The sequence below is a fragment of the Mustela nivalis genome (assembly GCF_964662115.1).
Source record: "Mustela nivalis genome assembly, chromosome: 14".
NCBI lineage: Eukaryota > Metazoa > Chordata > Mammalia > Carnivora > Mustelidae > Mustela > Mustela nivalis.
Window position 1 is genome coordinate 12,264,727 of NC_139033.1, and position 12,577 is coordinate 12,277,303.

The 12,577-nt window shown below is 35.1% G+C and overlaps 1 protein-coding gene across 8 annotated transcripts in view; it reads right to left on the reverse strand.

Moving 5' to 3' along the window:
- Positions 1–12,577, reverse strand: part of IFT81 (intraflagellar transport 81) — a 192,450-nt gene that overhangs the window by 66,505 nt on the left and 113,368 nt on the right. For all 8 annotated transcript variants that reach the window (XM_082698408.1, XM_082698410.1, XM_082698409.1 and 5 more), the window contains 6 exons: positions 11,798–11,901; positions 11,043–11,223; positions 8,610–8,699; positions 5,733–5,798; positions 5,309–5,419; positions 3,896–3,980 (listed from right to left, as the gene is read on the reverse strand). In XM_082698408.1, coding sequence (XP_082554534.1) covers positions 3,896–3,980; positions 5,309–5,419; positions 5,733–5,798; positions 8,610–8,699; positions 11,043–11,223; positions 11,798–11,901 — 637 coding nt within the window. The remainder of the gene's footprint in view (positions 1–3,895; positions 3,981–5,308; positions 5,420–5,732; positions 5,799–8,609; positions 8,700–11,042; positions 11,224–11,797; positions 11,902–12,577) is intronic.

Here is a 12,577-nt window from a genome sequence, read left to right on the forward strand (position 1 = left end):
GTACACCTCAGATATGTGCTGTTTATTATATGTCCATTTTACCTCAGTACAAATGTTTAAAAAAATGTAAAAACAGGGGTTCTCTTACATTTTAAAATCTTCTCTTAATAGTTTTAACTTAAGACCTTATAAAGTAGTCATATGTTCTATGTAGCTTTTAAAAAATTATCTTTCAAATCCTGGTGAAATTAAACATAAGGTTACTAAGATTGCAGCAAACTTTGGATTAAAAACCCTCTGGAAACATCCCACTGGCCTTATTATAGTTTAATGAGTAGCTTCTTTTATATAATAAATCTCATGAAAGTGTAGAGTATAAAGATGAATTAACTTCCATGAGTGTTTTATAATATGGCTGTTACTGTGAAAAAATACAAAGCACATTCCTACACTAAACATAATTTTTATTTATATAAATGGAAACTTTCCATAAGTGATTTTTCGTTAAAAAGTTTAGATAGACCTTCTTAAAGGAAATACCTGGAGCAATTAAACATATTTCATCTACTCTTTTCCCAGGCTGTTGAATACAACCCTTAAGGCTGTCTTTCAGAAAGATATCAACAAAGCAAGAACTTCTCTACTTGCTGCTCCCCACACCCTGTCCACCCCCAAAGAACATATATTGCATACATAATATCTTATTTTTATGCTTTCAGCCATTTTTTTCTTACTTTAACTCCCCTCCTATCTGTGGAAATGATCATTCTGTTCCTATCCAGGGATTTGGTCTCTACTCCTACCTCCTAACTACTTAACAGACCATTTACTGAAGGCCTGTTGTGTATAATTTAGCATGCTAGGGCCTGGAAATAGAACAATTATGACTCGGTGACTAGTCTAGGGTTGAGTTGAGTCAGATTGAGATAATGCCAACAACTGCTGCAGAACATTCAGTGTACGGCCCACGGGAAAGGCAGCTATCCCTTCTCACCTTTTCCTCCTAGATCTTCAGTCTCCGATTGTCTGACTGACTCTCTTCCGCAGCACACAATCACCCCACGCTACTACCCTCTCACTGTCTAGGCAGGGCACTGTCTTCCTCATTCATTTGTACGCTCCCTCCCTCTCTTGCCTCCTTTTCAAAGATAAGCAGTCAGAAGGAGCCTACCCTTTTCTCTCTCGCTCCTTCATCTCCTATTTGTATGTTCTTTCAGGTCACTGTGCCTTGGCACGGAATGTCTTGTACTCCTTCGCTTTCCAACGTGAATTTAACTCGGGGGCCACTTCATCCAGGAAGCCATTTGAGTCTGTGATAGGGTTTGGTGCTTTGCCTCTTTGTTCTCACAGGATCATGTGCTGAGCTTCATCAGCAAATTTGTAAAGCTGCGTTATCGCTGTTCACTGCCTGCCGTTCTGTATTAAACTGTGAGATCCTAAGTCTCTTTTCTTTCTATTCCTAGCACCCGGCATAGTTCCTGACATGTAGTAGATGTTCAACAAATACTGAATTAATGCACTGTAGGTTTGAGCCAATTATTTCTATTAGTACTTAACAATGCGACTGATTTTATTATTTAGCAGCAATATTACTTATATTAATGTTATACCGACATTTCAAGAAATGCATAAAATACAATTTTATTTGTGAATTTTATTACTAAGTGAATAATTATGTATTTCCTGGCCCAAACAATTTTTCTCTAGCCTAGTAAGCCAAAGAAAAATAAAAGACTAACAATTCAAATAAAAAAATGAAATGTTGCTAAACCTATAAACATCTTTGGATATTTTGTTTAGTTGTCAGAATTAAAACATAATAGCAAGAAATATCTAACCTTGTAAGATTGAGGATAACAGATACTACAGAAACACATTTTCAGGTGAACATTTTAAATTGTATTAAACTGTACTGATTAATTGTTTTTCTGCATACCAAACTTTCCATTCTTATACATGTTACCTTCATTTAAAAAAAAATCCACTCTTAATGGTAAGTTCTAATACTTTTAGTAAGAGTAGGCCTATACAAATTACTTATTGATATTAATTTTTAAGTGACTATATATAATGGGTTTCTTTTGAAGATTTATCTTACTTTATTGCAGTAAATTGTAAAGGAACCCACATCAAATCCAAAGAACATATGCTAAAAAGATAGAGATTATACTAAGGAGAAAAAAAATCATAAAAAAAGTATTTTCTTTGTCCTAAAAATTAACATTCTCCTAAAAAGTGAAAACTTAGTGAATGAAGAATGAAATGACCCCAACAACTAAACGCCTGGCAACTTCCAGGTATTGCTTGAATCTGAATTGTAAGACTAAGAGGTGTAAGAAAGTCTATGGAAAGCCGCTAATTAACATGTACTAATCATGTACTTTGTAGGCAACACTACACTGGTTTTTCAAATATTAATTAAATATACCATATTTCCTTGGTGCTGAGATACCACTGATAAAGTAATAAATACCATGGTAAAAGTGTATGTAAAATGTGAGATGTATCCCAAAGGCAAAAACAATTAAAATGGGAAAGAATAAGTGTCTAGAATTAAGGATATACTGTATTATCTCTTTCAAAAACTTTATTGAGATATACATTACATGCCATAGAAAAGTGTATAATTCAATGGTTTTTAGTAAATTCAATGGTTTTTAGTAAATTCACCGCAATCAATTTTAGAACATTTTTATTGGCTTGGAAAGCAGCTCTATGCTAATTAGCATTCCCTTCCTCCCCACACCACACATACACACAGCTGTATTCTCCTACAACCCCCTACCCCCAGGTAATCACTAGTTTGATTTTATCTTTCTAGATTTGCTTATTCTGGCCATTTCATACAGATGGACTCTTACAATATGTGGTCTTTTGTGACTAATTTCTTTCACATAACATGTTTTTGAGGTTCATACATGTCATAATATGTATCGGTACTTCATGCCTTTGCATTCCATTGTGTGGATACAGCACATTTTATTTACTCACTCATCAGTTTAGGGACATTTGAGTTGTTTTCACCTTTTAGCTATTATGAATAAGGCTGTTGTGAACATTTGTGTAAAAATTTTTGTGTGGACACAGGTTTTCAATTCCCTTGGGTAGATACCTAGGAATGAAACTACTGGGTCATGGTAACTCTGTTTAACATTCTGGGGAATTGCCAGATATGTTTTTCAAAGCAGTCACACATTTTATACTCCCACCAGAAACATATGAGAGTCCCATTTTCTCCACACTGTTGCCAACACTTGTTACTGTCTATCTTTTTTACTCTAAGACTCACAGTTTAAGAGTATAATATTTCATATAATACTACAGAAAGATGAATTAATCCTTGAATAGTTAGATTTTTATACTGAAATATTTCTCCAGTACCAATGAGAGCTTTCCACTGCTTTTCCAATTTACACGGTCTCCCTTCTGATGAACAAAAAAACTTTAAACTAGGATGGGTTTGGTGGTATAATCTGGAAATATTACAATAATTTATCTTCTAAGTAAAGCTAATATGACAACAGAGCCAGGGATACCCATGTCATTAGCACTACCCAATCTATAAATAAACACTCAGCTTTAAGGGTCCAACATTTTACTCATTTTTTTTTTTTTTTGTAAGCCCAGGCTCTAAAACAATTATTCCCCACCCATCTTTTTGCTAGCGTCCATCCTAAGTGTTTCATATGCTCCTTCATCAGAAAGCCTCCGTCCACGGTGGTTTTCACACCCTTTACTCTCTGACCAAACAGTGAATGGGAAGTATAAAATTCCAGGTAAAAACTAAAGGATGTCTTCAACAGAGCTCTCATTCATTAACTAGGAAATGACACTCTAAAATGCTTAGCTATCACTAGACTATAATTAATTAATGTGAGTTGACTGCTTTAAGGAGAACTACTGACTTAAACTAATATTCTCTGATCATCTATATCATATAATAGTTTCCACTTACTTTCAGGCTTTGCATCTGCTGCTGCATGGCGCATACTTTTCAGCTGATTTTGTACTCTTTGCAGTCTCTGCACTGCATGAAATAGCTTTAAAATACAAATAGATCCATTATTTGCTTAGTCTATTGAAACCTACCACTCACATAGACAAGCAAAGAAAAATACAAGTTCCACACAATTCTTCTGATGTAAAAAGAACAAATAATAAGAACTAAGAAAATTACTATGTTGAGCCCAAAATGTAACTGGTTTTCTCAATACTTTTTCATGTAAAGCTTTTTTTAAAAAAAAGCTTTCAGAAAGTCAATCTTTAGTTGTTGGTTGTATTTAGTAATTAAGGAAAAATACTTGGTAAAGAAATATACACACCAGGCTTTACTTGTTATAACACGGTTTTCTTTTTTTCTCTTCTTTTTTTCTTTTTAAGTAATCTCTACACTCAATGTGTGGCTTGAACCCATAATCCGGAGATCAAAAGCTGCACACTCCACCAACTGAGCCAGCCAGGTGCCCCTAACCTCGTTTTCTTAATTCTAAGAAATATTAGCATTCTCACAAATGATGTCCTAGAATAAGACCCTGATGCTAAGTACCATTCAGGGCCCAAGCAATGCAGCTTACTGGCACAGTGGAACCACCACGATGCCAAGTCAAGTTCCAAAAGAGTCAAACATCTTATTGAATAGGAAATGGAGCTGATTTGAAGTATATACCTACTCAGTTTTAAGATAGATTTTTAATAAAATAGAAGTAATCCTTTCTAGCCAAATTATTTTTGCCTTAAGGCAAAGTCTAAAAATGTGGAGTATGGTTGATTTTGAGTCTTTTTATTATTTGCTTATTTGCCACGGGAATAAACTGTAATGGATACTGTGACCAGCAGAATAAAAAATAGATATTCTTATAGCCCCAGAATCTCAGGACACTATTTAGAGATGCTATAATTTTTTTTTTTAAGATTTTATTTATTCATTTGACAGAGAGAACAAGCACATGCAGGGGGAGCAAGCAGAGGGAGAGGAAGAAGCAGGCTCTCCGCCATGCAGGGAGCCTGATTCGGGGCTCGATCCCAGGACATGGATCACGACCTGAGCCGAAGGCAGAGGCTTAACCCACTGAGCCACCCAGCCTATGAGTTTTATGAGCAGTTAATCTTAATGCTTACCATTACAACGAATGCTCTGTAATGTTGGGTCAACAGGAGTTAAACACAGGCCAAAAGGTAGTATAGAGATACAAACTGGGTACAGAACCCCAAAAATAGTATTACTGCTGTTGGTGCCACAAAATCCTCTTAAGAGTATTCCATCATGTAAACAAACTTCTACAATTGTAGAACTCTTTTTTCTTTACATTTGAACGATCACAAGGAACTATTTCTTTCATTATGAGAATATAAACTTTTATGAGGATACCTGATTCTTTTGTTCCTGTTTCTGTTGTGCAAGAAATTCTTCTCTCTCTTTTTCAACTCGAAGTTGCCTTGCTATTTTAAGCATCCGTTGATGATTCTGAACTGTCTCCACCTACAGTAAGAGAATAAGTAGTACATGTTACTGTCAAGTTCAAGGAAGAAATTAGCATGTCATGTGACTCAGACATCCACTTATCATTTCTTTTTGGCAAACAGTACTCCCTAGAGATGACAGTAAAGTTCCAGACTCCAGGTCTCTCAAAGTTCTGGGCTACTGCCTAGGGAGATTTCCCTTCTGTCAATGTTATTTGAGCCGATCCTCAGATGTACACCCATGCCTTGCTTAATCCTTATTACCATTCCTAAATCTTTGCAAGTCCTTGGGACTTGAGGCCAAAGTCTTACAGAGCTAAGTCTTGTCTTACCCTTTTCTTCAAACGTTCAACTCTCTTAATGAGCTGATCCTTTTCTTCCTCCATTGCACTGATATCCTAAAAAGTAGTCAAGGAGACATTATAAGAAAAAAAACATTCTTTGTAGATTCAAATAAAATTTTCATATGATTGTGCATCAGCCATTTTTCTACTTAAAACCAGATCGTTAAGGAACAAAGATCCTCTTTTGGATAAAGGGTTTTATTTCCCCCTAGGGTTCTTTATGCAGGATAATTTATTTGGCAGCTTAGTGTTCATTTAGAAAAGCAACCAAAACAGGTTATAACGTAGCAAGGTAAAGCTGCCAACCAGCACATTTGTGTTCTGATTCCAAATATGGGCACACAGTTTTTCAAAAGTCTTCTATAATGGAAAGTGTACAGGTCTAAAACCATGAGCAACAGCGGCTGACATGCCATCTGTTCTGTTAAATATCAAACTATATATTCTGCCAATTTCCCATCAAAATTATTTTTAAGGCTATGGTGTTTTCAAGACAAAAATTTGTGTCTGTTTTTGCCAATTAACCAATTCCCTTCCTAAAACTTAAGACTTCAAAAATAAATAGCCTTCCTTTTAATCAGCCCCATAATATTTTCTAGTGAAAACAAAAATTCCTTCCTAAACTCAAACTAATAGCCTAACTATCACAGTAAACTAAAGAGAAAAATATACATAGTATTCAGTATTGTTAGGATCTGAGGAACTAGGCACTCTTACTCACCACTGGTGGCATGGTACGGAAGAACAGTATCAAAAGTTTTAAACATACATATATATACACATACACACACAACATATATACCATGTGGTGTATTCCATATATATATACCATCAAGTCTGGTAATTCCATGACTGGGAATTTGTCCTAATAAAATACACATGGAAGGTCAAAGACTTCTCTACGAGGAGTCTCACAGATGTTAGTCATATCTAAAATGTGTAAATTACCAAATGTCTGAGAATTACTAAATTAACTATAGCACAATACCATGAAAGTCATTATAAATTATGCAGAAGAATGTTTAATAACAGAGAAACTCATGGTATGACATTGCCTGAAAGATGCAGATTACAACATTTATATATAGCACAATACAAGGAAAAGATTTAAATATATTCACTAAAATGTCAATAGTACTTATCTCTATAGTGTGGGATTATGAGTGAATTATTTTCTATTTCTTGCTTATCATATTTTCTAAAAAGAACATGTTCAAGAATACTTTGGCAATAATGAAAATAAAATGATTAGATTCTTGGTCATTTCATCATTTCAGTTTATTCACACGACATAACAGAGGAACAGTGGATGAATGTCCATCACTCTTCTTTCATACCATAAGTATCCTATTTATAGGTCTTTCTCCCCACTAACTGTGAGCTTATCTTTCATTCCTGATACACTCAACAAATTCTTATTGAGAACCTACTATGTGCATAGTACTGAAAAAGGCACTAGGGATACGGTGATGAACAAGATAGACCATGGCCCTTGCCCTCATAAAGAGAGTTGGGAAGACAGACATTAAAGTAATTATAAATGTGATGAGTATTATGAAACAAAAAGAATTGGGAGAAATTAATCCATCTAGGGAATCAGGGAAGGCCTCTCTAAGGAAGCAACTTTTATTGCTTCCTGATTAAGAAAATAAGGATGTCATGGAATAACTCAGGAATTCTAAAAATACAAAATTCATGAAAGTGAAGTTAGCATACATTTGGGAAAGAATCTATATACCTGGTAAAAATGTTAAATTTTTTTGGAGATCATTTAGTAACATGTGTCAAAAATATTAATTTTTATAAATTTATCCTAAGGAAACAATTACAGATACCCCCAAATAAATTTATATATATGATAATCATGATCATAGCATTATATAATAGCAAAAAATAAAATAAAAAACAAAAAATGGTTAACCTATCTATACTATGGAAAATTATTTAGTAATTAAAAATCATATTGAGGGACATCTGGATGGCTCAGCGGGTTAAGCAGCTGACTTTTGATTTTGGCTCAGGTCATGATCTCAGGTTCATAAGATCAAGCCCCATGTTGGGCTCCGAGCTAGGCGTGGAGCCTGCTTGAGATTCTCTCTCTTCTTCTTTTGCTTCACCACCACCAAAATTTAAAAAAAAATCATATTTAGGGGGTGCTTAGGTGGCTCAGTTGGTAAAGCACTCAACCCTTGATTTTTGCTCAGGTCATTATCTCAGGGTTCTGAGATCAAGCTCTATGTTGGGCTGAGCTGGCATGGAACCTACTTAAGATTCTCTCTCTCCCTCTGCTCCTGCTCCCATTCCCTCTCTAAAGAAAAATTTAAAAAATCATGCTTAGAAAGATAACAGTGTGAATATATCCACAATGCAATTATTAAAAATGAAAGATACAAATAACTATGTATATAGTATGATCTCAAATACCTACCAATATAAATATACACACAAAGCCTGAATGGATAGCAATTGGATGATTTTTATCTTCTTTGTTCTCATCTCTATTTTCTATTATATATATATATATACATATATATATATATATATGATATATACCTTATACTTTATGTAATATATATTCTTTACTACATATATATAGAGAGAGAGAGAAAGAAAGACCCACAATGTAATCTTTTTAAAATCCATGTTAGGAATCTATATAGTACATAAGAACATATTGTGAATTTACCTTGGTATCATTAATTTCTTCAGTAAAGAATGAGCAAAGTTTAGACAAAAGAAAATTTGTCACTTGCTATCACTAATTCCCATATAGTTTTAAGACTCATACTGAATTAACAAAGCAAGCTGGAAAAACTAATATTCAAATCTAAAAAAGATATTGTTACTATATTTTCTTTGCTTTACCCTTCTTATTTCTGCTGTAGAAAATCCAGATGTCTTAAGTTGCTCACATTCTTTATGCAAAGTTTTAAAGGCTTCCATTAGCTCTTCATACTAAAAGACAAATTAAAAAATTATAAACTAATGACTAGATCCAGTAGACTTTTCTTCATCAGGTTATCAACTCATAGTGATTACTTAAATCATTATATAACAGCATTAAAAATACATCCTGAAACATTTATATAAGACTCAAAAAAAGTAGGTGTGTATAATCTGGTCATTGAGTACTTCTCCATCTTCCTCTCTGGTTACTTCCCTCACCCACATTCTATACTCCAACTATGGTGAGCTTTCAATCCTTGGAATATCCACGTCCAGTTTACAAAGCCTATTACCTCTGAGAATACTCTATGACTTTCTCATCCATTACCTGGATAATTTCAGTTCATCTGTCAGGTCTCAGCATGATACCACAATCCTCAGAGAAGACTTCTCTAGTCCTATACTTATTCTAGATCAGAGTGTCATGATATCAGAATAAAAATCATATAAAATTATAATTGCCTAGTTACTTGTCTGTCTTCCTCCATTAGACAGCAAGAGTCAAGAGGACAAGAATCCTATTATCCAGTGCAATTTAGTATCCCTGGATCCTGGCATCACTGATATATTCAATAAAAAGTAGCTGAATGAATGAGAAAAATCACAACTCTTACCCAAAATTCTTTAAAAATAGTACTTTTTGTGAGCACTGACAGAATTTATTCTAGAACTCCTCATTCAGGAAGACAACATGTATTTTTTTATTAGGTTCTGTGCTAGATGACTGGCTAAATGTGTAAGTCATTTTAGATTTACATCTCACACGTTTCAAGAATAAACATGTCTTTATCATTAATTTTTCTACTAATTATTTGTATATATTTAGTAAAAGCTATTAATAAACTTCCTCCAGAAAAATTAGTTTTTTTTTCCCAGAGGAATTAGTTTTTATCAAGTTGATTGATGGGGGAGTGTAGGAAAGAGAAAATATTTCACATTTATACTTCTCTATTTTCTACATTATGTAAAGCCTTCAAATGTAGGAGTTGGGGTACTCTCCTTCTGTTGTAATTCTCCCATGACATCTCCCATGTGATTCTCTACTATAACATTTGAAATGATTATTTACATAAGTCTTTCAACACCCAAAATGTCTTAAGAGATCAATATTGACTCTGTTTTGACTAACTGCCATGGCTATCCAAAATAACAAAATAAACGGATGAAAAACCACTTAGTTTTGATTGTTCTGATTCAATCCCAATTTTAAGCACATACTGTATAGAAACAACTCTACAAATCCCTGGAGGAAAAAGCAGATGGATAAGACATGATACCTATCTTCACAGACCTCATAATCTATTGGGATAGAGCGACAAACTATTCATAACAAACTGCACAATCAGTCTATGCATATAGCAAGAATAAAAGCAAAGAGGGCTAAACATAGGCACTTTAAAAAAACTCAAAGTCCTTTGAAATCTTAAGCCTGAATCTCCTTTTTCCATAGTCTTTGATCAGCAAGGTGCTTTGAAATCCCAGGACCAAGATCCAGACCAGCCAGAATCCTCAGTAGTCAAGAACTTTAAAACAAAAAGATTTATCTATCTATCTATCTATCTATCTATCTATCTATTTGAAGGAAAAAGAAAGAGCATAGACACTTGTGAGTGGGGAGGGGAGGGAGCAGAGCAGGAGGGAGTGGGAAAGGGAGAGAATCCCAAGCAGACTCCAGGCAGAGCACAAGCCTGACCTCAGGACACTGCGATAGTGACCTGAGCCAAAACAAGAGTCAGAGGCTTAACCTACTGAGCCACCAAGGCACCCCAAAAGTAGTCAAGAGCTTTAAGACTATAAGGCCAGAACTCAGTATCTTTAGAAGAAAAGTACATCAAAATTTCAAACTCCTGGCCCTTTCTCTATATTCTGCCTGACTGGGAAGTCCTCTGAGATCTCAAGCCTAGCTTCTCTGCCTGTACAAAATCCTCTCAGGGGCTCACAGGTCCTGATTTGTCTGGGATAGTGTCAATTTATACTTTTGCCTTCATGTAATTATTATGATAGTACCTTTCTCTCTGACTTGGATGACAAATCGTATAATCATCTAACTGATCAGCAAAGTGCTCTGCATTCCCAAACCTAAAATCCTCTCTACCCACATTTCCTAAGTAATAAATTACTCTAAAATCCTAATTTCAGGATTTTCTTCTATCTATCACTGAAATGGTATTTGTGTGCAAAAGTCGGTATTTTCATACGTGATTATAGTTGAACATTATTAGCCATTTTACCTTTCGGTGCCACCTGGAAATGAAGAGAAGCAAATAAGTTAAAGAGAAATTAACAGGTATTTGAACATGTGCACCCTGACATCTACAGATCGTTTAAAAATACCTTTTGTGTATTGTATACCTGTTTATTGGTATCAGCCACAGTTTCATCCTGAAGAAACTCACTTGGTACCTCAAGTTTTATTAAAAAACGAGCTAAATATGCTCTTTTCTTCAGTTCATTAGTCCTCTGAAGAAGCCAGTGGAGTACTGGATAAATTACAGGTTTACTTCCAATCACCAGACCCTGACGAAAGGTACTCCTATAAAAAGAAAATAAACACAAGCAGGTGATCATCCTTCACCCCTGGCTTATAACAAATAAGCCTTGAAAAGAGATAAAAGCTCAAATACTAATTTACAATTTCTTGATGGCTTTCCATGACTATTAAAAAAAAAACCACACAAAAAAAACCAAGGCTATTCTAAAGTCATTCTGTATATCAACAATAAACATAAAATTAGGCCTGGAATGTATCACTGGACTATAGGGGAAGGTTGTACTGGAACCATTAATTGCTAGTCTGCCTTAATACTTCATTTACTGGGCAAGTTTAAGTGATTATTTTTATCTAGGATGGCAGATAAATGATAAAATGGAATCGTGGAATTTGCCTGTTTTTTTTGTTTTTTTTTTTTTGGATTGGGGAGAAAAGTGATCCACGTAAGACTTTCACATGACAAAATAATATTAAAAGTTCAAGATTATTTTGAAACTCGGTGACGTACTAAAGCCATTGACACAGAGACCAGGTATTGCCTAGAAAGACTGTAGCCCATGAAAGTGTAGATATTCAAGCACAGCTTTAAGAAAGCAACATGTGATCAAATTCTTACATGTCTGTGGCATTTCCTGGAGGTTTATATTTAAGGATACCAAGAAGGCTCAACATCCTTTTGGCTGTTTGCTCTGGCATCTCCTCTCTGATATCAACAACTTGCTAACAGATAAAGAAATTGAAAAAATATGTTATTGTTGTATATCTAACAAAGAAAAATATTTAAACTCACTGACAAAATTGTTCTACTAGAGCATAACAGGCACAATGATCTCCTCATAAAACAGATTAAGTATGGAGGCCCCCAGATTCCAAGTGAGGGTACATACAAGTCAGATCAGGATTTGTATTAAGAATGTCAAGCTTGGGGTGCTTGGGTGGCTCAGTCGGTTAAGCGGCTGCCTTCAGTTCAGATCATGATCCCAGGCCCCTGGGATTGAGCCCGGCATTGGGCTCCCTCATTGGTGGAGAGCCTGCTTCTCCCTCTCCCTCTGCCTGCCGCTCTGCCTACTTGTGCTCTCTATCAAATAAATAAATAAAATCTTTAAAAAAAAAAAAAAAAAAAGATGGGACGCCTGGGTGGCTCAGTTGGTTAAGCAGCTGCCTTCGACTCAGGTCATGATCCCAGCGTCCTGGGATCGAGTCCCACATCGGGCTCCTTGCTCAGCAGGGAGCCTGCTTCTCCCTCTGCCTCTGCCTGCAACTCTGTCTACCTGTGCTCGCTTTCTTCCTCTCTGATAAATAAATAAAAATCTTTTAAAAAAATTAAAAAAAAAAAAGAAGAATATCAAGCTTAAAAAGTATCCAGTAGAAAAGACCAGTGTATAAGGGACATGAC